Source organism: Canis lupus, chromosome 27 (assembly GCF_048164855.1).
Source record: "Canis lupus baileyi chromosome 27, mCanLup2.hap1, whole genome shotgun sequence".
Taxonomy (NCBI): domain Eukaryota; kingdom Metazoa; phylum Chordata; class Mammalia; order Carnivora; family Canidae; genus Canis; species Canis lupus.
The window spans coordinates 36,124,277-36,151,879 of NC_132864.1; the positions used below are offsets into that span (position 1 = coordinate 36,124,277).

The following is a 27,603-nucleotide window of genomic DNA, read 5'->3' on the forward strand; positions in this document are numbered from 1 at the left end:
TTGTGAACGTCCCAAGGAGGCTTGGGAGCCTCCGTTTAGGGGCTGATCGCATGGGAGGCCCAGATGAAGTGGTGTGCCTTCAGCATTCCTCATGCTCCAGGACAAGACGCAGGCATTTGGTTTAAAATTCTGGTGTGTTCCTCTAACAGACATGGATTTTCTGCGACAGGAGGTGGATAAGACATGGTCCCTCCCCCTCAGAAGGCCAGTGTCACTTTCTGCCCTAGATCTGCTTGCTTGCTCGCTCTCAGGGATGTTTTCTCTCTTCCTCTGAAGGGGCTGTTTGTTATTCATCTGTATAGCATACCCCCACAGCCCCCAAACACACACCCACTTTCGGCTTTTGGCCAAGGCCCATGTTGCCCCAGTAAGAGCAGGGCCTGTCTGCCCTCATGGGGGCACGGACTATGCCAAGAAGGATGGAGCCGCTTCACCCTCGTGCTTGTCACCAGGCCTCATTCTGGGGGCCAGCTTGTGGGACTCTAGATTTGGGACACAGAGTGAATCCCTCCCTCTACCCCCAACTTCTCAGCTCTTCTGTTTCCTGGAATCTCAGGAATTCTTTGGTCCAGATCTCAGGAGCTTCTAGAGTGATTCCAGAAACTTCTGGGTAACCAGGTGGTCCTGGCAAGGCTGCCCAAAGTCCCCATAGGAGGCCAGTAGGATGCAGGACCAAATGGTGGCAAGGCTGGCCTGACACTCAGGGCGTGGCCTGAGCAGCCTCAACCTAGCTGTGTGGTTTTCTCATGTGCACACGCACGTGATGACAGCATGTGCCGGCCATGCCTTCCTTCCCTGGACGTGAAGATGTGGCGCTTGCTAGCCCTCAGAAGACCTAAAATGCTGTGTGGCTCTAGGGCATTCTCGTGGCTGCTGACCATGGCTGGGCTTACAGGAACTCTGGAAGAGATAGATTAGCACACTGCTCTCCCATAGCCCCAGGAAGGAAACCTGGGGTAACTGAGCCTCCAGGCACAGGCCTGCAGGCTGTGGTTGGCTGGAAAGAAGGCCAAAGGAAATGCATAGAGGCATCAGGACAGATACTGAGAATCAGCCCCAGCATGCTTGCCTGACACAGCTTAGGCACACAGGGGACTGACACGGGAAGGCCCATACTCCCCGAGGTCAGGGGCCTCCAGTTGAGGCCTCCAAAGACCTCGGTCAGCCTCTGGCCCTGTCATCCCTGCCCAGCCCCATCCTGACTGAGCTTCTTTGTCTTCATGCATAAACAGAGCCAAGCGTTCCCTGCCCCGTCCCCACACCATCCCTGTACAGGTCCTCTCCGTGCATTTGGCCCCTTTACACACGTCCGCACTGGCAGGGGAGACGCTTTGCAGGAGTAAGCTGACAGGGACTAACCACAGGGACCATCTGATGGCTCCTGGAGCACACAGGAGACGTCAGCTCTCTGTACAGAGCCTGAGGAGACGGAAATGATTCGCACATTCATTCATTCCTTTGGCTGACACTTACTGGAACCTGCCAAGGTCTCGGCACTGTGCCAGGTACAGGGAAATGGCAAGGAGCAGGACAGACGCAGGGTCGGCCCTCATGGTGCTTGCAGCAGACCCAGGGAGGCTGGCACAACACCTGTGTGGCTGGCTGCCAGGTAAGGTAGGCGCCATGAAGAGAACTGAAGAAGAGAGTGGGGACGGAGAGGGCCAGGAGGCCGCTCTGTGTGGAGGGGCCATTGGCACGGTGCCGCAGAGAGAGATGGGTAAGTTGTGACCCATGGAGAAGAGTGCCCGGAGAGGGGATGGCAGGTGCACAGCTGCCGGGGGCCCCACCAAAAAGCTGGGTAACCAGAGCCCCACAGGGAGAGGTGGCTTACGGAGCAGGTCAGGTAGGACTGTGTAGGCCCTGGTGAGATGCAAAGCCCTGGGGCGTTTGGAGCAGAGGAGAGATTCCCACTAATTCCACTGTTAAAAGGCCTGTGTGGCTGACGGCCATGGGGGCAAGGCTAGAGGGCCGTGAGGGGCTGCTGAGCCAGGGCAGCATGAGCAGTAGGAGTTAGGAGGAGTGGTTGGAGGGGGATTTATTTTAAAGAGGTCCTGCTGACGGAGAAGAGGCAAGCACAACTCTGGAGGGACTGCAGTGGCATTGGCAGAGAGGGAAGACTCAGACTCCCTCATGCGAGGCAGGGAATTGGGAGTTGGGTTGGCCGCTGGTAGATGTGGCCATTATGTGGTGGTCAGAAGGGAGAGTGAGGCTGGAGGTAGAAATCTGGAGTCCTTGGCACCAGTGTGTGGAAGCCAGGGACTGGTGAAGGTCACTTGGGGATCAAGGGTGGGTGGGACCAGAGGACCTGGGTCAGGCCCCAGATCCCTCACCCCTCAGAGCATGAGCTGAGAAGGAACTTCCAGAAAGGAGAGATTGAGGATTGATGAGCAAGTGAGGTGGGAGCACGGTCATGATGGCAATGTGGTGGGGAGCTGGGGGACACAGGGTAGTGCGGAGGAAGAGGGTGTCCCTGAGAGGGCGGGTCTTCTGAGGCAAACATCAAGGCACACATGGGGTACGTGGGGACTAAACACAGTAGGTCCAACCACATAATTTGTGAGGCCCTTATTAAAAGTTCTTAAACCTTTCAAGACAGCAGAGCATTAATCCAGGCATGGGGCCCTGTTGGGCTAGCACGCGCTTGCCCACGAAGCCTGGTTGTAGCCCAGGGAGGGCAGTGCCTTGGGCCCGCCACCCAGGCTCCCTTTCACTTCCGTGCCTTGGGTAGGTGGGCAGGTGGGCTGTGTTTGGGACTTGGGGCCACTCGGGTCAGTCGGAGCCAGCCTGCAAGCCTCACCCCGGCCTTATGCGAGTGTCGCTTCCTCCCCCTCTGTCCTTTGACGCCCAGTGGCCTCTGGCAGGAGGCACAACTCAAAGGCTAAGGACTGGGCTGTCCGTTGGCAGGACCCTGGTGAGCAAAGCAGGTGGCTTCACACAACAATGGCTTCCTTGAGTTCATCTCTTTTCCAAAGGAACCTGCTACATCACAGAGTTTTTCATTATTTGCTTCTAAATTAAGGTATAACTCTCTTTTAGAGACATCCCTAGAGAATCCATCAAAAAGTGCTAAGAAGCGAGACTGTTAAAAACCACGGTGCAGGGAGAGGCCTTACAAACAGTGTCAAGCCCAGCGTTCCTTCCTTCTAACCAGAAACACACCCGTCCCTGAGGGCTCATCCAAGCCAGTCCATGCCTCTCCCGGCTGTGCAGCAGTGGTCAGAGCAGACCTTTCAGAGAGAGACCCCGCCCCACCGAGCCGCCCTCCCTGGCCCCTGGGATGAAGTGTACTGCGGACAGGGTTCTGGGACCTGAGCCCCTGACACGCTCAGCAAGGCCCCATACTCCTGTGAATCATGGGGGTCAGGGTTGTGGTGTTGGAGCAGAGGACAGCGGGCTCAGTTGTGCACGTCCCCCACCCCAAGCCCAGACACAGGCATTCACTGGGACAGCAGCAGGATCTCTGCTGGATTATAGCGGGGAGTGCCTTCTGGGGGCAGAGGCTCACTTGACCCTTCCACTACCAGTCCCTCCAAGAAGGGGCTGAATTTCACCTCAGTTGTCACAGCTGAGGAGTCGGAGACATGGGGAGATGGGGTAGCGTTCCCAAGTGGGCAATTGCCTCTATTTTTCCGCTTAGCACTGGTCATGATATAACCTACTACCTGTTTTATTTCTTTGTGCTTGTTTACTATCTGTCCTGGATCTGAATGTAAGCTCTGTAAGGTCAAGACCATTGTCTGCTGTTTGCCACTGACAGTCCAGTCCCCAGAGCCTGGCCTGGCCACAGTAGGACCTCAACAAATCACTGTTGGAGGGGGAAATGAATATTGGCAAGTAGACCACTTTCATGCAGAGGGCTAGGCTTCCTGGTGGCTCTAGCCCTCACACTGGCAGACTGCTGCTCTAGCTCAGCCTTCTGCTCCCAAAAAGGCTTTGGGTCTCCAGAGGGGTGTCTTTGGGCTCTAGGTTTGGCAGACAAATACAAACCACCTACAGGTAGGTACCACTGGCTGGGGGCCAGTGAGGCCTGACTGTGGTTCACTCCCAAGCCAAGGCAGGTGGCCACCTAGCTTCTCACACTGCCATTGCAGGCACAAGCCCCTGCCACTGGGAAGCAGATGCCTCAGGCAGACGCCTGGGCAAGGCCTTGGTCAGACATGAGGGTTTCACATGGTCATGCCATGAGGTGTGTCCACAAGAAACTGTCCTAAGAGAGCAAGACAAGGAAAGGAACACGGTATCTGCACTGACCATGTGATGGCTAAGTGGCCTTTCCAGATAACCCCTGTGTCCCCAAGATTAACTCAGCAGAGCGGCTGAGTGCAGAGGAAGAAGCACTAGATGGGAAATCAGGAGGCCTGGGTTCTAGTCCCGGCTCTAGTTGCTAAAGTCTCTTCACCTCCCAGGCCTCAGTGCTCTCACCTTTAAATTGGCCTTGGTCAAGGGTACAGATAGTTCTCGTTCCTTGTACCACCTCTGGAGTGGCTGCCCAAAGCACACAGTGTTGAGAAGGATCCCGAGGCTCCTTGATGGCTAGAGGGAAAGTGGTCGTGGTTGATGAACGATGTCCCCAGCGTGGGTACTGGGGAGGAGGATTTCGCCTTACACAGGTTTGCCAAGGACTAGACGACCCCAAAGACCATGCCGTCACTCTTGCCTAGAAGTTTCTGCTCATCCTTCATCACTCTTTATGTGCCTCTTCTGGACACAGACTCTGACTTGCCTCCCCTTCAGTGCTTTCACATCTAGCATCCTGAGTCTAACAGGCAGCTTGGCTACTGTGCACCTCTTCCCACAGTAGCCTCTTTCTGTACCCCAAGTGAACGAAGAAACATTGAATGAGCCTCATGCTGCACTCCAAGAAGGCTACCTGGAATTAGGACACCGGGTGACCACAGAAATGCTGTTGTAGCAATGGGGGCAGCACAGGCAGAGGGGTTGAGTGACAAGGGAGGGGCTACGGGACAGTCTCATGGGGCCCAGTGCTCCTGTCAGACCTCAGCCATAGGACGGCTCACCAGGCTTCACCAGGGTAAACGTGGAAAATTGCTCCAAACTACCTAGGGGGACTTCTGAAGACCCTCTGTGACTAAGGGTCAGAGGACTTGACACCATCAGCCTGCACCCCGGCTCCATCGGGTCCTGGTGACCTGGGCTGGCGGTGCTCCACTCCATGCCCCCTGGCCTCCACGGCGCAAGCACCCCTGCCCACCCCATCTTCTGTGACCCAAGCTGGGTGTGTGTGGCTCCCGACTATGCCATGTGTCCCCCCTCGCTTCCCATGGCCCCATGGAGTAACCACCAGGACCCCTGCTGGCCAGGCCCCATCAGCACATGTGAGGTGCAGTGGCCCGGTCCCCAAGCTGGGCTTTCCTCCAGCTCGGTCACCCCCCTCACCCACTCCGTTACCTCTGATATGCTGTGCAAACATATTTCTCGATAAAATGCTGGGAAGAAAAATAATTAGAGTGTTGCTTCCATTATCCAATTTTTGATTAATCAAACTCTCTTTGTCCTCGGCCAAAATCTATTCATTTCCCTTAAACACTGGGCCAGTGCCAGGCATCGATTCCCTCTACGATAACACCACGCACGGACGCATGCACATCCCCAGCCCTGCCCCACCCCATGGCAGGGAGGAGGGTGCCGAAGCACTGACGGGGCTGTCCGGTGCCCCAACGCCGCCCGCTGCCTCCGGGAAGCCCCCAGGCATGCTGTCCCCTCCCCCCCCCCGCCCCGCTCCAGCTCCTCTAGCCCCTCACCTGGGCCCTGCCCCTCTGTGGCCGGGTCCCTGGCTGTGTTAGTCTTGTCTTGCTGGCTGTTCGGGGGCTCTCCGGGGACAGACAGGGATGGGGACCGGTGTGGAGGGTCTGGCCGCTGTGGCTGCTGAGGGGGGCAGAAGGCGAGCCGCAGCCCCAGGCTGTCTTGTCACTGGCACAGCAAGGCTGGGGCGGGGCGGGGAGGCCAGGGGTGAGGACTGGTGCCTGTGAGGGAGCCTCGGGGCCCTGAGCAGAGGTAGAGTCAGGGTAGGGGTGGCAGGTAGGGGCGACAGGCTTTCAGTGGTGGCCGCGGACGCCCCGTCCTGGTGGGCTACCAGATGAAGGGACGGCCTGGCCCGAGGGCCCAGAGGCAGAGCAGCATCAGGGCTGGCCGAGGTGAGGTGGGAGGCGGCCGCACATCTGGGGTGTCCATCTGCCGGAAGGCCAAGGGCCTTTCTAGGAAACTTCCCAGAAGGCCCTGCCCGTCCCCTCCCTGTGATGAGTGGGCCCCTCCCTCACTCAGTACAAAGGGCTGAGGTGGACTTATCAGCAACTGCTTCCTGCCGGGTACTCCTGGGCCCGCAGGACACAGCAGTGACACAGACCGACAGCCCCTGCCCTGTGGAGCTGGCATTCTGTAAGTGTGATGGGGGCTGATAAACACGATAAGGGAGTCATGCACCATGTTAGAAAACAGTTGTGACATATGGGAAGTCGTAAATAGGATGGGCAGGGTGGCCTCTCGAGGAGGGGACCTCTGAGCCATTTGGGGAAAGGATGGATTGGCTCTGTGGACAGGGTGTTCCGGGCAGAGGGACCAGCCAGTGCAGAGGCCCCGAGCTGAGAGTGTGAAGGACCCTTGAGAAACAGCAGGTGGGCCAGTGCCCGAGGGGGAGGGGACGGAGCACAGCCGCACAGCGGGGCAGGGGAAGGCGGGGCACAGTCTGGCCCAGAACCGAGGTGGCCAGCCGCGGGGAGGTTTAGAGCACCCAAGGATTCCCCTGGCTGCTGGGGGAGCAGAGTGCAGGGGCGCCTGAGAGGTCACCATAGCAGTCCCCAGCGAGAGGCTGGGGCATGCGGGTAGGTGACTGGATTTCAGACGCAGGGCTCCCGTGAGGCCAGGCAGGCCTAGCCCTGACCCGAGGCGCCGGGTTCTGTCAGGAAGGGGGGCCAGCAGAGGGAAGGCATGTTGAGCACGGTGCCCCCCAGGTCCCCTTTCCTGCCGACACGCTGCCCCCCACCGCATCAGCATTGCCCGCTCGCAGCTGCACCCCTTGCTGGAGAACTGCCTCCGGCCCTGGGAGGCCCTGTTCTGTCCCTCGAGGTGGGACGGCCTTGATTTCATGCAGACGAGCGCCCCGGGATCGGGCCACAGCCACAAGGCAGCTGAAAGCACACCTCTGCCCGGTTCCCTCACTGGTCCGGTCCTGCCGCCCTCCCTCCTGAATGGTCCCTGGAGCAGCCGTGAATCCCCATCTCAGGCTCCGCTTCTCTAGATCCCCATCAACAGGGCTGGAGGCTGCGGCGGGCTTGGGGCCTCCCGGGAATGGCCCCGCATAGACAGGAGGCCAGGGGCCCCAGGTTTGCAACCTGGAGGCCCAAGGGGGTTCAGGAGGCTGGGGAAGCAGGCTGTGGGGAGGGGCCGGCCGAGAAAGGGAACAGATGTGAGTGGTGCTCACCTTCCAGGTGGGAAAGACTAGAAAGGGAGCTGCAGGGAGGCAGGAGGGGCTCAGGGAAGGAGTCGTGCACTTGCCTGGCCTCAGAGCCCTTGGCTTAGAGGGTCTGGCCTGGGGCGTAGCCAGCGTGGGGGTAGGGATCTTGGGACTCCACGCTCAGAGGCAGGAAATTGCAGGGCAAGGGACCCAACGAGGTTAAATCAGAGTCTCCACCCAGGTTCCTCTGGGCCTGACGAAAGTCAGCAGCAGTTACCTTCGCTATGGAAACTCGGGGAGCCCGGCTCCACCCCAGGCAACAACCCCTTCCGCTTGGCGGCGGGGCTGCGTTTAGTAAAGGCCACATGTCTTCCCTGCGCATCTGGGCCTCCTTCCCCCTCGTATGTGGAACCTTTCCATTTTTATTTATCTATTTACTCCTGGCTCAGAGAATCTCTGGCCTGATTTCCTCCTGAGTCAGTGTTCCTCAGGCCCTGCTATCGCATCCCGTCTGGTCAGCCTTAGCGGCGGTGGGCCAGAAGGCCGGCCGCGGGGCCACGGGCCTCCAGAGCCACAGGACAGGGGCTGCAGGGCAGGGCGTCCCTGGCCCTCTCCAGCAGTACCCTGAGGCCAGGAGGCTGCCTTGCTGGGGTAGAGCCATCTGTTGGGACCTCTGTGCAGCTGGGGACACTGCGCCCCCAGCCTTGGTCCTTCTCCCGTCCGTCTGCTGACCCTGGCTCTGAAATAAGCAGGGGACGAGGAAGAGGCCAAGGAAGGGGGACTGCTTTTAAGGGGAGACCTGCTGAGGGTCTCTTGGTGCCAGGTCAGTCAGGCGGGCTGGGGGGACGTGGATAAGCTAACCCAGTGGCCTGGGCCCCGGTGGCTGTGGAGTGGCTGCAGAGAACCCAGAGCCACGTTTCCCTAGCTCGGAAGTGTCTCCCGTGTGCACGTGCTACCGTTTTGTCACAGAAACCGTTGTGATAAATGAAACGCAGAGTCGTTTACAAACCTTATAGAAACCTTGGTGCTGAGAAACCCTCTTACCCCGTCACCAGCACCCACCAACACTCACTGGGTGAATGGGCGTGCTCTGTTCTCGAAGAAGAGCATACAGGACCATGTCCACGGCAGGCCAAATGCTCCAGGACAGCAGGCAGCCTGTGCCTGGCACCTTGGCACCCGCCCCTTGGAGTCCGTGGTGTTTGGCCCGAACCTGTGTGTGCCAGCCGTATTTGTCATTGTGACAACGTCCTTGAATACCATATAAACTGATGAAATAGGAATGTAAGGAGGACTTCTGTGGAAATTCAGTGAATGCTTTGGGAACCACAGTAAATGCTGTGGTTGGGATTGGTGTGGGCAAGGTACCCGTTAAGCCTGGGGACAGAAGCCATGACAACCTAGGATTCGGGTCCCCATTACTTTGCCACCATACGCTGCACGGAGAGAATCAACTGGATGTCACACCTGGCGCACTGTGGTTTGAGAAGGAACAGTGACAGCAACTCCAGTAAGCGAGCCTATGTTCTGAGAATAGATGGCCCACCCCCAAAATTGGTGGAGTGCATGAGTATCTGTTTTAAGTTCACATTATCATTTCTTATGACTCCCTGTGTTAAGTCATGTTTCAATATGCCGACCAGTCAGCAGTCCCAACTTTGGTGACAACTTTTGGTCATGAACAGATCTTAAAAATACACCTATGATAATGGTAGAGTCTATAGGGTTGATTTTTTGTTGTTGTTGCTTCTTTGACATTAGAACGGGGAGGAGGAGATCCCTCTACCTGGAAAGGTTGTAAAGCACGGGTCGGTGGAAGCGAAGGGCTAGGGAAGGGGCTGCTTGGCCACACTGTCGAGCTCCCTCCTGACAGGCCTACCTGGAAGCCCCTTCCTCAGGACCACCCCAGGGGAGGGTCCAGGAACCACTTGCAGGGACGTGTGGGATTTCTCAGCCTCTGGGAGACCAGAAGATGCCAGTACACAGGCCAGGAGGGTCAGGGTGCGGAGATGCACTGTCTCTGCCCACAGGCTCCCCCAGCTCCTGTCTCATTTTCAGTAGGATGAGAAACGGTCAGGTTAGGGTTTGGGGTGGGGCCCAAGCTGACTGCGGCAGGAAGGGGCAGGGCGAGTTGCCAGGGGTGCGGGGGGGGGGGGCAGGAGGGCTCAGGAGGATCTTGCCTATGGCTTGGGGAGCGGTGGGTGAGATGCCCGGGGAGGGGAGTGGGCACAAGCAGAGGGGTCTGAGTCCCTGGCTGGGGTCCCAGTGGCCCAGTGTGGACAGGAGTCTCTCCATGCAGGCGCCCAGACAAGGTCAGGTGAGGTAACTCACTCAGAAGGGAGTGCTGGGAAGCTTGGGAGCTGTGAACCAGTAATTTTTGGTGTTCGTCCATCTACCCATCCATCTGTTCTGCACATCTTTCCAGAGCTGGCAATGGAGAGGGAGGGGGAGGGGAGGGTGGGCCTCGAGGGCACGGTGTGTGTGCTCAGGGCAGGCGCCTGCAAGGCAGCCAGTGGCCCGGAGACCGAGGAAGGGCCAGTCCTGGGCAGCCCTGCTGGACTGTCCCTGGGTGAAGTCCAGTCCCGTGCAGAGCCAGTGGCACTCGACATTTAGCTCAGGCTCACACAGGGCCAGGTGGTGAGTCCCCACTGAGGCCCTTGGGCTCTGAGGGGGCTCCCTGGTGCTGCAGCGCTCGTGTGGCCCTTCCAGGGAGGGAGGCTGTTGCCTGGCCTCGGAGAGAGACGTTTCCAGTGGGGTGGGCTGGGGCAGGGCACTGTGGCGTGGGGAATGGGAGACGCAGCCAGGGAGGCAGGGAGCAGGCTTTTCTGGCAGGGGTCATAGGAAAAAGGAGGTGGCCTATCCCTGTCCCCCACCCTGTGTTACTGGCACCAAGGCAAGCAGAGGCTTTTATCTCCTCGGGAAGATGCGGCTTTTAAGTCCAGAAGTATGTGTTGTTGTGTCAAAACCCATCCAAGCATTTGGAATGGGCCAACCCAGATTCTGCTGTACGTGATGCTGGTCAGGCCCACGAGCTCTGATGTGTGAGGGGACATGGTGCATTGGGCCCCCCTCCCTGGCCTTGCTTTGTCAGCCTTTCCGGGGAACCCACACATCCAGCATCCCACATAGGGAGTGGCAGCAGACCGCCCACAGGTCCACCCCCCAGCCCCCCATCAAAGGCTCTTCCACAGGAGAAATAGGGTCTCGATTGGGACAGTTTCTGCCTTCCGGCCCCTGGGGGTAGTCCCTGCCATGGCAGCTGTCACTGAGCCAGTCCCCAGGGAACCATGGGAAGGCTGTTGCTTGGGTGGGCCTGCTCTGAGCTGGGCCTAGGCCAGCAGCGTCTTGCACTGCCCAGCCAGGCACCTGGGGCAGTGTCCCCTCGGGTGTCCCCACCCTGCCTGTCTCCTGCTCTGGCCACCTCTCCCACCCTTGTACGATAGTGGCCTCTTGTAATCGTGTCTTATCTGGTGTCCCCTCCCTGGACCTTCTGCCACATGCCTCTGCACCCTCACCTCCACTGTGCCGTGCTTTTCTCAGAAATGGCCTCGCAGACTTAGGTGCTCACAGTCTCCCCAATCAGAACACAAGCTCCTCGATGCAGACTCAGCTTGTCCTACCCTTCCCCCACCCAGGTCCCCAAGTCCAGAGCAGAGCCTCCTCACACCAGGCTTGATTCCCAGAGGGCACAGTGATGCTCACTCATCTCGGGCCCAGTGGTTGATTGACTGACTGTCCGTTTGGATCTGAGGGTAGAGGGCCTCGGGCCCTCGTGCAGATGCCCACTGCACCTCGTGCTAGGTCATTTAGCAACAGGAGAAGCAGCAGAGGGTGCCCTGATGAACAGGCAAATGGAACTGAGCAGAAGAGGGGTGACAGGTCGGGGTGATGCCTTTTTCTGAGACGAGAGACAGCCTCTGGCCTGAGTGAGGACAAGGGATACAGCGCTGACACTCCAGCCCCATTGCCTCCGCCCCAAGGGTTCCAGCTAGAGAACCTCTGGGCCCAGGCTCCCTGTGTCCCCATCTGCATCCCCAGATCATACAGGGTGGCCTGAGGCCACAGCTGTGAGCGGCGCCCAGCCTTCCCGTGAGGAGGGTAATCCTTTTTCATTTCTCTCTCAATCCCTTTCCTTCAAGGAGAAAATCTCAGTCTGGTCCAGTGTGATTCTCACACCCTCCGGTGCACTAATCCCAGCTGTTGAACAAACAGCAAGCCCTCTGCTCACCCCTCCGCAGGCAGCGTCCCTGCGAGCAGCAGCCACACCAGCTCATGGGTTAGGGGACTTCTGCCTGTGGTGACTCCAGCTTTCTGTGTAAGTAGGAAAATGAAGTTTTTAAAATACATCATCCATTTACATAAAAAGTGCCAGCTAATGTAAAGCGAAATGCTGATTAAGTCACAGCAGGTAAGCAGTTGTACTGTGGGCACGGGGGTTGGGGGAGCCCCGCAGGCCCAGTTCCCCCGCTCCTCAGACCCCAGTCCCTACATCTGTATGGCCAGGCCCCTCTCCTGGGGATGCTGTGAGGCAGATGCAATAGGACACGTGTGCATAAGGACAGGTAGGCGCCTGGACAGGGCCGACCCACTTGTGACAGAGGTGCCAGCCGTGTCCCCCACCGTGCCTCTGGCAGCACCTTCCCCTTCTGTGTCCCCAGCAGCCTGAGGCAGCACAGTGTAGACAAGGAAAGGGAAACCAAGCCCTGGCCCTGATCCCACTCTCCCCAGCTTCCCTGGGACAGACCCTCCCCAGGCACAACCCAGCTATCCCTGGTGGTCCGAGGACACAAGGAAATGGCACCACGAACATTCTGTGGGGGCCCTGATGACTGGACCATTAGGGTGACACGTGTGGACGGGGCCAAGGACACATCACTATGGGGAGCTGGTGGGTGGGTGCCGGAGAGGCAGGTGGGTGCTAGAGAGGTGGACGCACCAGGTCGGGCCTCGCCTTGTCCAGACTGGGGAGAGGCAGAGAGTCTGAACCAGCAGAAGAACCGGGCAGGGGAAGGACATCAACTTATCCAAGACCACCAAGGGGCCACCAGGAAGACCCTTGCAGGTCCAGTGTGGGCTCTAAGAAGACCTAAAAGGGGGGCGCAGATAAGGAACCCCAGGGCACGATGTTCAGGCAGGAAAGAGGGTGCACGAACGGCCAAAAATGTAGAACACCAGATTCCAGGATGCCAGGCATGAAAGGGCAGTGGGAAACATCTTACGAAGAGGGGAGGAAGACCGATAATCAGTGACCGTGCAGGCAGAGGCTTTTCCGGACCTGATGTTTCTAAAATAGAGCCACGGTGGGAGCTGACACAGGGCTGCAGTTCCGGAGGGCAGAGAGGGGGCCCACCCTCTAGAGGAAGACAGAAATGACATGGGCGGCTTTGGCCCCAGGAGGCCGTGGGAACCCCTTTGGACCTGCGAGCTGAGGCCAGCCCAAGGCCAGCAGCAGAGGCGTGCAGAGCCCAGCATGGCAGGGTACCCCCATGTGCCTCTCCTTCTGCCGGCACCTGCAGACCCGCGATGTGGGCCTGCTGGGACGTGGGGTAGGGCCTTCCCTGCTTGGCCCAGAAGCCCTTATGTGAGGAAGGGCCTGAGGTCACAGACACCTAGCCTGAGCCTCCAGCCTCCTCCCAATCCAGGTCGCCACAGGAGCAGCTGCTGGGTGCCAGGGTGGAGCTGGCAGGTGGGAGAGCCACTGCTGCCAGAGCAGAAGGTGTCTGAGCAAGCTGGGGCGGGGTGTGGGGCCAGGGGACAGCAGTGCTGAGTCATAGCTCTGCCCCAGCAGGCTGATGCTTGGCCTGCATGGGGGGGCAACGGGCCGGCAGCTCTTGGGGGGTGGAAAGGCCCAGGACCTCAGGCTGATGATCCTCACGCTAGGGGCTGAGCACTCCCCAGGGAGCATCAGGCTGGGTGCATGTGTCACGTGTGCAAGAAGACTCAGGCCCACCAGTGTGCCCTAGGTGTGTGGTCTCGCCCTGCCTGCTGGCCCTGAAACCTGAGTTGCCCTCTGCCTCTGGGGTTCTACCTGTGGTCTCACACACACACACACAGGCCTCTGAGTGGCCTCTGCTTGGGCGCCAGACAACCTTGCCTCTCTAGCCATTCAGTCTAGGCATGGGCCTGCCTCTTCAGTGGGGTCAGACTCCCCTCCCTGGCTCCTCCCTTTCTGATGGTCCAGGACACTGCGTGGAGTGGGCTTTCCTTGGGTGGGGAGGGAGTCCACAGAGTGAGGGGCTTGGCTTCTTGTTTCCACCTCCCTCCAAGGAAGTGGGTGCCCGGTGACGAGCGAGCCCCGCCCGCCGAGGCCAGGCCTTCTCCAGCCCGGTAAGCTGATAAGCCGTCTTCTCTCCTTGGAGACCCTCTGGCTTAGCCCGGCTTGGGCAGCAACACTTTGGTGACCTTGGCTCTGGGCTCCCTTCCTCTGCGGGGGGGGGGGGGGGCGGGGAGTGTACAGAAGGGGCTGGTGTCGCACAGCCCTGGTCTGCCCTGCTCTGCCCAGCCCCTAAGTCAGCCGTTAGTGAGGACCACAGGGGACGTGTTACAGTGCCGGGGCTCTGTGCCAGGTCACGTGGGGCATGCCTGGGGAGAGCCATGGCCTGTGTGGTGGGCATCCGGGGTACAGGGCAGCAGAGTATGGAAAGGCCCCAGAGAGGTGGTAGCAGCACTGTACTCCACCATGGCCCTGGCTCAGGACTGTCACCTGGCATCTGTGATGTGAATGGAGACTTGAGAGGGTCATGTCTGGGGGGAGGGGGCAGTGAGACGTGAGGACGGGCTGGGCCTGTCAGGAAGTGAGCAGGGACCAAGGTCAGGGGCCTGGGGTGCAGGGCAGGGCAGGTCTTAAAGAGCATATGTGGTGTGTGTGCTCAAGTATCTGGCCTGCACGCTGCCGTCAAGGGGTCCCTGAGTAGGCTCTGGGTTTGGGGATCGCATCCTGGCAGCCTTTACGTACACAGGCAAGTGGGTAGGTGAGTCAGGGAGACCGTGAGGGGATGTGATGGAGCTCATCAAGAGTCATGGCCACGGTGGGCCACATGTCTGCAGAGCCCACCATGGCACACCTGCCACTTCCTCCCAGCATCCCCTCTCCAAGGATGGCCCCACTCCCAGCCTACTGGCCAGACCCTGGGGTGCCCGAACCCTACCACCGCTCTGCCACCAGGCACTGCCCATCATACAGCCCGTGTGTCACCTGGATAGCTGCACCCTGTTCTAGTCACACACAGGGCACTCCTTGCTCAAACCTTGGCTGGCTTCTAGCTCGCTCAGAGAGAAAGCCAGAGTTCTTACAGTGACCCCCTCACATTAGATGCCAGCTCCCCACCTTCCTTCCTGACCCTCAGACTGGCCAAGCACATTCTCAGTCCAGAGCCTTTGAACCAGCTGTTCCACTCCCGTCACCATCTGCTCGTGGTCACCTAGCACCTGTCAGGGCCTGCCCACCTCCATAGACCTGCAGCCTTAGGTTAAGCAGCACCCCTGACCCTGCTCCTGTGCAGCTTGGCACCTTCCCCATCACAGAGTCTTTGCTGCCTTTGATCTGATTCTCACCTCCCTCCACCTGCGTAAACTCAGGCGCCCGTCTTTGATTCATTCAGCAGTCGTGTGTCCCCCACCCCCCAAGCCCCTGGTGAGTGGTTAGTAGGCCCTGACTCCTCCCCTTGGTCCCTCTCACGCACCTCAGCCCCATTCCACAGTGTAGCTCGTACCTCCTCTGCTTCAGGCACACCACAGGTAGCCACCCACAGTCATGGGCGTGCACTGACATATTCCCACGCACATGCGTGGACCTACACACAGGCACATACCTAGATGGGTGCATACACACATACACAGTCCTGCAAACATATACATGTGCGTGTGTGTAACCCCAGACATGCGCACACACACAACCACATGGCCACAGCTCTGCACCCACACAGTAGGTGCCCCTGACTGTCCCTGCCTCCTCCTCTCACCTGTGACACCTTCCTCTCTCTCTGTCCAACCATTCTGACTGTCCTTCAGCTCCCCAGGTACGCCATGGTTCATCTCTCCCTTCGCCCACAGGGCCTTTGCACACACCCTTCCTCTCACTGGTACACTCTTTCCCTCACCCACTCCTCAGTAATTTCCAACCAGCCCAGCAGTGCTGTGGTGGTGGTGGTGGTAAGGGATGGGATTTGTGGGTGTCAGGCCCCAGGGACCTGTGAGCAGTTACTGAACCAGGTAACCGTGTAGTCATCCAGCCCTTGGCTCTTCATCTCCAGGCCAATGGCAAGGAGGCCCAGTAAAGCCCAGATTAGACTGAGAGAGAGAGGACTGGCAGGAATCGCACATAAAGGCAAAGAAGCCAAGCCTCAGGATGGGACAGTGCTGAGGTCCCATTTGGACCTCAGCAAATACTCTTGTTCACAGGCCCCCCTCCCTGTGTCCGTGCGCAGCCCAGTCCCCAACATTGAGCACCGATATACCCTGGGATGTGGCTGAGCCCTGCAGAACCACAGGGGGAATTCTGAGTGGGCCTTGCCTCTTTGGATCTGAAAGAAGAGGGTGCTTCTAAGAGAGGGACCCACCTTGGATGTGTCTGTTGGTGGCTGCCCCATGTAGGTGGCAAAAGCTCCCAGGCTTGGCCTGGTGCACACAATTGCCTCCTAGCTGTTTCCTTCCCCCTTACTCCCACGTTGCCTTGTGGCTGCACTGGTCAGGGACCACCCGGCCAGCCCCAGGCTGCCCGCCCACTGCCCCCAGACTACTCCTGATTCTCAGAAGCCCAGCCCTTGGCCTTGGGGTTGTGGAGCACGCACTTGCCAAAACACAAATCATGCCTTCTTAGGGCGGCTTTGGACTTGAAGGCTGGGTGGGGAATCTTGGTCCCAGCAGGGGGCCATTAGGTCAGGGTTCCAGCCCACAGAATGGATGATGTGCGCCCCAAGTGGCCCTCCACTGGTGGGTGAAGCCAGGAGGCAGGGGGCCTGCTTCTTTCTCTTGTACCATGTGGCCTCCTGTTTTTATTTTGGGGGTAACTCACCCACAAGACCTTTTTGTGGTGTTAAAATTGACATATTATAAAACTTATTACTATTTTAACCATTCTTAAGTTTACAGTTTAGTGGTATTAAATATATTAATGGCGCTGTGCCTCTGAATTTAACGACTCTAAGGACCATATATGGGGAATCACACAGTACTTGTCCTTTTGTGACCGGCTTCTTTCACTGAGCATAAAATCCTCAAGGTTCATCCATGTTGTAGCAGGTGTCCTTCCTTTTTAAGGCTGAATAATATTCCTTTGTGTGTGTGTGTGTGTGTGTGTGGCATTTTACCTGTCTGTTCATCTGCCAGTGGACCCTGGAGTTGCTTTCACCTCTTAGCTATTGCAGATAGTGCTGTTATGAACACAGGTGTACAAAAATCTCTCCCCAGACCCTGATTTCCATTCTTTTGGGTATATACCCGAAGTGGAATTGCTGGTAATTCTATTTTTAATTTTTTTGAGGGAAGAACCACCCTACTGTTTTCCATAGCAGCTGTACTATTTTATATTTCTACCAAAAGTGCACAAGGGAGCCAATTTCTGCTCATTCTTCTCTTGTTGTTGTTTTAAATACAGTACTCATCCTTCTAGGCATGAGGTGGCATCTTACTGTGGTTTTGATCCACATTGTCCTGACAGTGATGTCAAGCATCTTTTCATGCGCTTACTGGCCATTCATTTATTCTTCTTCAAGATTTCTTCTTCAAGAAATGTGTGTTCAAGTCCTTTACCCAATTTCTAGGCAGATTGCTCCTTGAGCTGCTGAGGTTTACTTCTCTGTATATTCTAGGTATTAACCCCTTATCCAACATATGATTTGTAAATATTTGCTTCCATCCTGTAGGTTGCCGTTTTAGCTGTTGATAGTGCCTTTTTATGCACAAAATTTTCTAATTTTTATGCAGTCTGGTTTGTCTCTTTTTTTATTTTGTTGCCTGTAGCCTTTAGTGTCATATCCAAGAAATCATTGTCGAATCCAATGCCATGCAGCTCTTGACCTGTGCTTTCTCCTAATACTATACTTTTAGGTCTTACATTTAAGTCTTTGATCCATTTTTAAATTAATTTTATGTATATGGTATTTGGTAAGAGCATCACCATTTTTCTAAGAAAACCCCAGCCCTGGCAGGAAAGACCAAAGAAAGGAAGGATGCAGTGGAGAGGTACAGGCCGCAGGTGGGACAGGACACCCTGCTGGCAGGGTGGCAGCCACGCATGAGCTGGCCTGTGAAGAAGAGGCAAAGTTCTGGTACAGGAGCAGGTGAGGGGCCACTGATGAGTGGTGGCTGAGCTACCCCCCGCCCCCGAGAACAGCCCTTTGCTGAGCCTGGCAGGCTCCCCCGGCCCAAGCTGTAAGAGGAGGGATTTGGGTTTGAGAAGGATCTGGCTACAGGGAGGTCATGCGAGGAAACAGCCAACGTCTTTGTCTGTTTGGGTGCAGCTCTGAATGGAGGCAGGGGACTGGCCTGCACAACCCCAGGCCATGTTACCTCTCGGCTAGACCACATCCCAAGAGTGGGGTCACTGAAGGGTGCCTCAGGGCATGGAGAATTGGTGCCTGGTTGCTGCTTGTCTAGGTGGCAGTGACCAGCCGAGGGAGAACTGGTCGCTTGGGGCCTGGGTGTCCCTCAGATTCTCAAACACAAGTTGAAGGAAACAGTAATGACAACATGGGGCACCCCTGGCATGGCTGGCATTGCCTTCAGGAGGGAGAACCTTGGCACTCGTGCAGGAGTGAAGGCCCCAGGAGCCCTGGGTGGCTGCTGGGGATGTTGGACTCTTTCCTACACCTTGAGGGGCTGCTGGGTCTTCAGCAGGGGCCCCAAGAGCAGCCACTGGGCCCCCGCTCCACACACTCACAGCCCGGGGAGAGAAGAGGCAAGTCTCGGATAGCATGAGAGACAGGGCCTCATCCATGCCCTGACGCCTGTTTACAAACCGCTCTTAAAACAAAAATGCAAAAAAAAAAAAAAAAAGAAAACAAAAATTCATTTAGGAAGATACAGGAAATATGGTAAAATGCAAAGAAGGAAAAAATCCTTTGAAATTCCACAACCTAGAACTCACTGCTGCTTGAATTCCTTCCCTGATCTCTCTCATGTGGTGGTTACATGGCCAGCATGTCCCCCACTCATGGTCCGGTGGGACCACGGAGAAGCCACAAGGTCCTCAGCCTCTTCATGCCTGAGGCTTTCCCTTCCCCTCTCCCACCAGCCCTCACCGAGTGCCCACAGCTCCCAGGCCCTGGGCTACATTAGCCCACAGGCTATGCTTGGTCCTGAGGGAGCACCCACAGGTGATGAGGACACGGGGGTACTAGCTGCCACTGCCTGGGTTCCAGACACTGCACTGAACGCTCTACCTCTAACAGATGCTTATGACCGGTGAGGGACAGGCTCTGTGACGTGGAGTCAAGTGCTCAGGCCACACAGCTGGGATGAGACATCATCCTGGGAGCACTGGGGACACATGAAGGCTCAACCGAGGGGGAGAGGTGGCATGAGAGGTGCTTGCAGGACCCCTGGCTACACAGGCAGGTGGGGCCAGGGAAAGAACAGGCCTCAGGGTCCTTGCCATCCAGGGCCTGCCATGAGGGAGCATCGGGGGTGGGGGGGTGAGTGCTGGCCATGGCAGAGTGAGGAGGCTGCAGGGGGCAGCCAGGCTAGGACAGAGGTTGTGGTCAGGCTCCCAAATGGGAGCAGAGCCGGAGCTCTGGGCCTGCCCTGGTGGGGAGAGCCCAGGCTCAGCTACTCACAGGTCATCGGGGGAGGCCTGGGGAGAGCTTGCAGGTATCCTGGGTCAGCAGGTGGCTGGCTGAGTGCTGGGCACTGAGGAGCTGACGCCCTGGCCAGGGTGTGAGCACAGCTGTTCCTTATTGACCATCAAGGTGGGAACAGGGACATGAAAGACCTGGCCTAGGACCAGGGAGTCTGTGGGCTGCCCCCTTGCCTTGCCCTGGGCTCAGTGGTTCCTGATGCTCTCAGACATACTCTGGCTCACCTGCCTCCCACACCTGGCTGCTGTCCTGTACCCCCCAGCCCCTGTTTCCCCGACTCAGCCCGCCCAGCCCGAGCCTCTCCCCACTGACCCACCTCACCCACCAGGAGCCAGGCTGCCGTGTTCCCCGCCCGAGACCTCTGCCTTGCTCTGCTCCCTGCCTGTCTGTTTACTGCCAGGCCTCGCCAGCCTCCTCCTGGTGAATGTCCTGCCCTGAGAGAGCGAAGGAGTGACCCAGCTCCCATGAGAGGTGGTGAGGGGAGATCATCCAGTTACCCTGGTGTCGGACCCCACTGTAAACCAAGGAGGGGCCAAGGCCCATTGATGCTGTGACACATGTGGGTACACCCCCGGCAGCACAGGAGAGGGTGAGGGAGGTGGTGGTGAGGGGAGGACATCAGAGCAGGTTCTCTGTATGGAATCCTAAAGAACAACAGACCCAGAGACTGAGGCTGCGGGAGGGTGAGGTTGGCCGGATGCAGGTGGGGAGGGAAGGGCGGCAGGGCCCCAGACTCCCTCCCTCGCTCCAGAAACCCTAAGGCTAACGTCCCAGTGTGGCTCTGGGCACCCTTTCCTCAAGTACCAGGCTTCAGGCACACTGGCTGGCCAGGCAGGGTGTGAGGCGCGGAGTGGGGCGCAACTCAGCGGAGTCCCAGGGAGGGGAGCGGGTGTGCTTCACCGTCCCCCAGGCTGCTTCCCGAGGAGGCCCGGTTTCCCTCTTTCCCACCCAGCCTGCGGCGGGGGGAGGCTCACCCTCTTCTCTGTGTTGGCAGGTGAAGGGCGGATGCCCAAGGCGGGGGGCCCGCAGGGAGCGCGCGCGGCACCGGCCCGGCAAGCGGCGGCCAGACGGCAGCAGCCTCGGCAGACGCTGGAGTCCGGCTTCCCACCGTCGGGAGGACAGGGCATGACGGCGGCAGATCGGGCCCCACAGTGGCCCGGGCAGGTGGAGAGTCACTAGGGAGGCTCGGCCGCCTCCTCGCCCCGGGCGATCGCCATGCCGGCTGGAGCAGAGCTGCTGGGGCAGGGGCCGCAGCGTGGCGTGGCCTCGCCCCGCCGCCCGCGCTGAGCGCTCCGAGGGCTCCGTCTGCCCCGCACCGGCCCGCGTCTCGGCGTCCCCCCCGCTCGGCGGCGACAGGGAGCGGCGCCCCGTCCCGTGCTCTGCATCTGGGCCCGCCGCTGCCGGACCATGGGATGTCGGCAAAGCTCAGAGGAGAAAGAGGCGGCGCGGCGGTCCCGGAGGATCGACCGCCATCTGCGCTCGGAGAGCCAGCGGCAGCGCCGCGAGATCAAACTGCTCCTGCTGGGCACCAGCAACTCGGGCAAGAGCACCATCGTGAAGCAGATGAAGATCATCCACAGCGGCGGCTTCAACCTGGAGGCCTGCAAGGAGTACAAGCCCCTGATCATCTACAACGCCATCGACTCGCTGACCCGCATCATCCGCGCCCTGGCCGCCCTCAAGATCGACTTCCACAACCCGGACCGCGCCTACGACGCCGTCCAGCTGTTCGCGCTCACCGGCCCTGCCGAGAGCAAGGGCGAGATCACCCCCGAGCTGCTGGGCGTCATGCGGCGGCTGTGGGCCGACCCCGGGGCGCAGGCCTGCTTCGGCCGCTCCAGCGAGTACCACCTGGAGGACAACGCCGCCTACTACCTGAACGACCTGGAGCGCATCGCCGCGCCCGACTACATCCCCACCGTCGAGGACATTCTGCGCTCCCGGGACATGACCACGGGCATCGTGGAGAACAAGTTCACCTTCAAGGAGCTGACCTTCAAGATGGTGGACGTGGGCGGGCAGAGGTCGGAGCGCAAGAAATGGATCCACTGTTTCGAGGGCGTCACGGCCATCATCTTCTGTGTGGAGCTTAGTGGCTACGACCTGAAGCTCTACGAGGACAACCAGACGGTGAGTGTGCCGGGCTTTGCCCCTGCCTGTTCCCGCCTCGCTGGCTCCTGGGAAGTGGTGGGCTTGAGGGGGTGGGCAGGGCAGGCGACGCTGAGGCACGGGGCTCCGGCCAGGGGCCGTCTCTGGGAGCACAGCGTGGAGCGTGGGGGGGGGTGTCTCGGGCACCGGAGGGCCTTGGGGTACCGTCTGCTGTGGCGCCTCTCTTGGGGGCCGCTAGCACGGACAGGTCCCACTCTGACCTGAGGGTCCCTCATGGGCCCTCGGGGTCTCTGCATCCCTCTGAGTGACCACCACACCCTCGGGCCCCACCAGGTAGGGATGTCCTCACCCAGCTGCTGACAGCACTACCCTCAGGATGCTCATAGACCCCAGGTACCCAGGTGGCCCCTGCCTCAGTGCCACGAGCAGCCCACACCCATGCCCGAAATGCCCAGGGCGTGGAGAGCCATCCCTCTGCCAAGTGGGACCTACTCCTTGGCCCCAAGACCATGTTGCTTGGAGCCCAGAAAAGCGGCCCTGGGGTGCCCGGCCCGCAGGGAAGGCTCACTGGGGAGGAAGAAGGGGGAGCTGGGCCCTATGAGGGGCTCTGCTCTGGGTGAGTTTGGGGTGCAGTCAGGTGTGAGGGGGTATAGCCCTGGAGGCTGGGAGGGAGGTTGACAGCTCGGCAGGACATGAATGGAGACAAGGCCCAGGCCAGGCATCCGGTTGCTGGTCTATGTAGCAATCCAGGAAATACACAAAACCCCTATGATTACAGGCACTGTTATGGGTGCTGGGAACTGCAGCCACGGCCCCACAGCCCCTTTGGGATCCTTAGAGTCTGGCAGCAACAGGGTTAAGAACTGTTTCTGAGGCTTAATCCCCAGGGGTCGGGTGGGTATGGGGGTTCTTTCAGGCCCTCAGCCTGAACACTGTGGTTCTCAGCGTGGAGAAGGGCGCTCAAAGGAAGGGGGTGGATGGAGCCCCCATAGAGGGGACACAGTGCAGGGAGGTACCCAGGAGCACCCAGGGTTGGTGCTGAGCCAGTGGGGGCTCGAGGGGGAGAGGGTGGGCAGCATGATGCAGGTGCAACCAAGGCAGAAAGCCCAGTGCACAAGGCACCGCAGGGGCTTTGGGTGCCCAGGAGTGGTGGTGGAGGCTGAGCAGCCGGATGGGGTGGGGGGTGGCCCAGGCTGTCCTACAGAGGACATTTTGTGCCAGGCAGGAGCACTGAACAGAGACTCGCAATCTGCCCTTGAGGCCTTTGACGCTGGGGGCAGGAGGTGTGGGGGCAAACGGGTCCACAAATAGCCATACATGGTATGGAGCTGTGGGTGCCAGCAGCTCAGGGGGGCAGTGGTCTGGCAGGGGGAAGGGGTGGTGATGGTCCTGGTGGGGGACCCACTGTGCTGGGAAATGGGGGTGGGGGGTTAGCCTCCAGGGCCTAGGGGACCAGGGCAATGGCAAGGAAGGGGCTTCATTCAGTCTTTTTTAAGGCAGGTGGTAGCTTTGTTCTTTGGGTTCAGTTGGGAGTCTTAATTGGGCTGCGGCCCCAAGAAAGTATACAGACGGCCTTGGGCTGCGGCCACCATGCTGGGTGCCTGAGCGTTTTTCTGGATGGAGAGAAGGTCTGTGTCTTTCAAGGTATTCAAGGAAATCTAGCCTCTTGGAGAAGGGGAAAGAAACAGCTGCAGGTGATCGTGAAGACAGGAGGCAGGGCTCCCCCTCTGTCCTGTGTGCACCCGGGGGTCTCTCCAGGACTGTGCCAGGCAGTGACGGTGTCAGGGGCCTAGGCTAAGGACACTGCATCCACGGGGCAGGCCTGCCTTGCTCCCAGCACTGTGTGGTTTCTAGGGTTTCTAGCTCCTCTTGTTCTTCTGCCCACACCCACTTTGGTGCTGTGTGAGGTTCTGGGCAGAGGGACATCCCAGCCAATGGGAAAGGTCAGGCTATTTGATGAGGCATTGCTCTGAGCAGAAGGCTTGGGGCTGACCAGGCTGTGACGCAAGGCCCAGGTCGGGTCCGGGCGAGGCCCCAGGACAGTGGCGGAGCACATCTGCCAGCCACATGGTGCTCCTGTGGTCAGCTCTCCAGCCTTCCGCCTTTTTCTGCCATGTCCTGAGGCTGGTGATAGCCTGTGCTCTGGGGCCTTCCTGAGGCCAGGATCTCGGGCTGCTAAGTCTGTCATCTCCAGGGCAAGGTGGCAAGTTCCTTCAGCATTGGGCTGGGCTCCCAGACCATCTGTTGGCAAGCTTTGTCAGCCTAGCCTGTGCCCACAGGTGTGGCAGGATGTGGGAGGCAGGATGCCTCAGCCCCGAGTTGGTCCCGTGTTTCATGGAGGTATTTGGCTATCATCTCTGCTATCTGAACCTGTCAACTAGGAGGTGGCCCAAGTGTCCTCAAAGATGGGCCCAAGGCCAAGCCTTCCCTCGTCTGAGGCTCTTCCTGGCCCATCCCTGCCTCCCCCCTGCCTCTCTCCTCTCTGTTCTGGCCTTCCTGGCCTTGTTTTCCTCACACGCTCTGCTGTCTCTGGCCTTAAGTGTGTGATCACCCTGGCTCTGCCTGTCCCCATCCTTCAGGTCTCATCTCAGGCATCACCTCCTTGAAAGACCTTCCTTGACCCCAGCGCCAGCACACCCCTCTATTGCAGCCTGTCTGTCATTACACACGGGTCCCCACCTGTGTGCTAGTGAACGGCTGCCCAGTTGGGCTGGGGGCATGAACGGCAGGACAGGCAGCCCCACGAAGGCCCTCACATCTCTAGGCTGCTCCCGGCCCTCTCCCTGGGGGGATGGGGGGGTGCACAGCTGGCAGCCCTGGGTGGGGATGGCACCCCCCAGCCTGGCTGGGGAGGGGTTCTCTGGAAGGCCTGTATTTGCCTCCTGGAGGCAGCTGGGCTCTGGAGCTGCTCAGGGCATTTTCTAAAGGGAGGGGAGAGCAGCCAGGCCTGCACCCCACCGCTCCCGCCACCCTGGTCTCAGCAGGCCCGGGGAGGTGGTTGTTCCCCAGAAAAGGAAATTCTTCATGAGAAACTCAAGCGAGGCTGGAAATTCACTGGATTCCAAATAGTTGTGACCTTTCATGCTCTACCAGCAATATCTCGGGATGGAAAACAAACAGGCTGCTGAGGAAAGACAATAGCCCCCGTGGTTCCTCGGCCGCTGGCCGCGCGGTGGGCTGGCCGCCCGGGGCAGAGCCGGGCCAGGCGGAGAGCAGAGCCTGCCCCTGCGGCGCCCGCACGCAGCTCCGTCCCCGCCGCCGGCCCGCCCCCCTGTGCCCCTGCCCTCCTCCCGCCTGGCCGAGCGAGCGAGTGCAGCCATCGGACGGGACAGGGCCGCCCCGGTGCCTTCTTTTCAAGGGCCCTCAACTGTCCCCGGGCCCCAGCAGAGGCACGAGAGCCAAGAGCCAGCCACGCCGAGTTTTGCAGAAACCAAGGGAACCTGGTGGCCCAGCGCCAGGCTCTGGACCGGGCTCCTCGAGATCTTTTTTTCTGCTCGGCTCCTGAGGCCTCCAGGAGCCTCGTCTGCTCTGACAGCGGGCTGGTGGAGCCCCCCACCCCCACGCCTGGCAGACGAGCCACAGCCACTGCCACCACCTCCCCCAGCCCCCCCGCCCGCTGGCATCTGCGTCAGCACGTTGCCAAGGGTAACGTCGGGATCTCTAGGCTCCTGGGCGTGGAGGGCTGCAGAGGGCTGCAGGGAGCGCAGGGCAGCACCTGGGCAGGGGAGGCCGATTCCGGGGTGTCTGTGGACCATGGCAACGAGCAGATGCAAGGGGCCACGCCCAGCCTTCATAATGATTCCCCGCCCTGATCCTGAAAGGATTTAAGGGGTCCTTGGGCCTGCCTGGGGCCCCACCCCCCTCTACAGTCCTGGCAGGTGCCTGGGGGCTCCAGTCAGGTGGGCATCTACTGTCCCTACAAGGGGTCCCCTCAGAGAGGCCAGGAGGCTAGAGCACAGCCCGTGGATGTGTCACCTGCCCCATCCTGTGAGGTGGCAGCTGTGCCTGCTGTCCCAGTCACGGGGCAGGCGGGACAGGTGGGGGTGCCCGGGCTTAGGACGAGTCATGGTCCCTCCCTGAACCACACCTGCTATCTGCGGCCAGGCCTCCCTGCCTCTGGCCGCCTTTTGTGGGAACGCCACTTCCTGGCAGCTCTGCCTGCCTGTGGGTCCGTCCCATGGCCTCTTCCAGGAGTAAAGAGAGACAGAGCTTTAGACTCAGAGGCTCAGCCATGGCCCCACTCAGGCACGGAGGCCCGCTGGCTAGCCACCCATCCCAACGTGTCAGCCCCGAGAAGCTAAGTGGCCAAGGCCCCACGCCAGGCCCCTCACTCAGCTGCCCATGCAGGGGCTCTGCTTCCTCCCCTCTAGTGCCCCAGCAGGTGGGGCCCCAACACCCTGCTTGGAATCTTAGACGGCAGGGAGGTGGGCACTTGCCCCCCCCCCACCTCTGCCCCTGCAGATCTGCTAGTGGACTGCATGGCGGCTTAATGGTACAGGCACTCTTTAGAAGGGACAGATGAAAAGGCCAGGCTATAGAGCATCACAGTGTTCTCACATGAAGACCCACAGGGAGCTCCCTAGTTGCCCATTTTCCGGCAGAGCTATTGGTGTTCTGAGCCCTGTGGAGGGCCTGCTGTGCACCTGCTGTAGACATGCTGTGCAGATGCAAGGCCCGGACTAGAGGCCAGACGCTGAGGTGAACCCAGCTTTCCCGAAGGCACAGGTTGCTGGGGGGGGGGGGGGGGGGGCAGGGGGCACACACCCAGCACAGTGGCAGTGTCATTTCTACAAACCTCATGCCGCCTAGGGACACCTGCCCCCTCCTTCAGAACCTGGCAGGGAGCAATTCCCAGGGATGTCCCCTGCTTTGCTTTCATGCAGAACCAACTGTGGCCACAACACGGTATGGTCTGGGCCACAGCAAGTTTTAGTGTGGGAGGCTTGGAGTCCCCACTCTTCTCTAACAGATAGCTGGCCAACATGTGTGGAAGAGGGTCCCTGGTGATGAGTTGAAAACGAGGACATGCCCTGTAGGGAGACAAGTTCTGCAGGTGACGGGTGCTACAAAACCAGACTGTGGTTGTCACCTCTGCTCAGCCCCAGCCAGTGGCCCCTCCTCATCCTGGGGCCCTCAGCTCCCCTGGGACAGGTCACAGCTCCACCACACCATGAGGCCAGGCCCAAAGCGCCGTCATCCACCCACCGTCTATGGCATGGGCTGTGAACATTAGGCTGGCACACACTGGTACTCAGCAGACTAGATGGGGCAGGAAACATGCAGGCTGGAGAAGAGCCAGAGGTCAGGGCCCTGTCTTCTGAGTGTGTAGCTCCTGGGACACTCAGCCTTTCTGGGAGCCCCTGCAAGTGCCAGGCCCTAGGGGCAGAGGTGTGCAGTGTGCCCCAGAGGAGGGGGCTGCTCAAGGCTGTCCTACAAACTATGTACCTGCACCCCGGCACTGCTTTGTCATTCAGCCCTAACAGGAGCTTGTCTTAGTGCCTTTAAAAGTGGCTTCGTGTCACAAAATGGCACGTTGATGGTGATGCACTGGATTGCAGTGAGATAGATAGGCATTTACTGATGGTTAGCAAAGCTAGAGATCCCAGAGCTGGGCCAAAGGAGGAGGTGATTAGAAAGGGCAACAGCCAGATGGGGGTGATACCCCGGCTCAGATTTGGAAGGGATCTCACATGTCCTTTAGTGTCCTAACCAGCCAGCTTTGCAAATGGGGAAAGTAGGGCCTATGGATCAGCATCATGTGTCCCAGAGCTGAATCTGGCTCTCGGGAGATGGCAGGCTGGCACTGCTCCCTCAGAGATTCCAGGGGACTCTGGAATCCCCATGTCCTGTAGGTACAGGATGCTCCAGGGAGGGCCTGGGGGCATGGACGCTTTCTCCCCCTGGGCCTCAAGAGACTTGAGTAGTTGTCAGGGTGGGCACTGCCCTCACCCCATCAGTGGCAGGACCACAAGCAGCCTGAGCAGAGTACATCCCCACTCTGCCTCCTGCCCCTGACCCAGTCGAAGACATAGATCCAAGAATTGTACCATGGAGACTTGGGACAGTGCCGGGAAGGCGTGTCACTGACCTGCATGGAGGCCGGCCCTTCCCCACACCCACCCCAGCACTGATCTCCCTGAGTACCTCCTTCTGATCTCAGGATGTGCCAGGGCCACATCCAAGTTATTACAACCTCCACAAATCATGGATGACCCTGGGACATCAGAGACCTCCTGGACCAGAGCCAGGAGACAGGGCCTGCTGGCAGAGGGGACTGGGTTCCTTGGA

At 59.2% G+C, this 27,603-nt stretch overlaps 2 protein-coding genes across 4 annotated transcripts in view; one reads left to right on the top strand and one right to left on the bottom strand.

Moving 5' to 3' along the window:
* Positions 1-27,603, bottom strand: part of RSPH14 (radial spoke head 14 homolog) — a 78,077-nt gene that overhangs the window by 12,489 nt on the left and 37,985 nt on the right. The window lies entirely within an intron of this gene.
* GNAZ (G protein subunit alpha z) overlaps positions 1-27,603 on the top strand; it is a 51,882-nt gene that overhangs the window by 1,678 nt on the left and 22,601 nt on the right. Inside the window, exon 2 of the mRNA XM_072803387.1 lies at positions 20,201-21,336. Coding sequence (XP_072659488.1) covers positions 20,614-21,336 — 723 coding nt within the window. The 5' untranslated portion in view covers positions 20,201-20,613. The remainder of the gene's footprint in view (positions 1-20,200; positions 21,337-27,603) is intronic.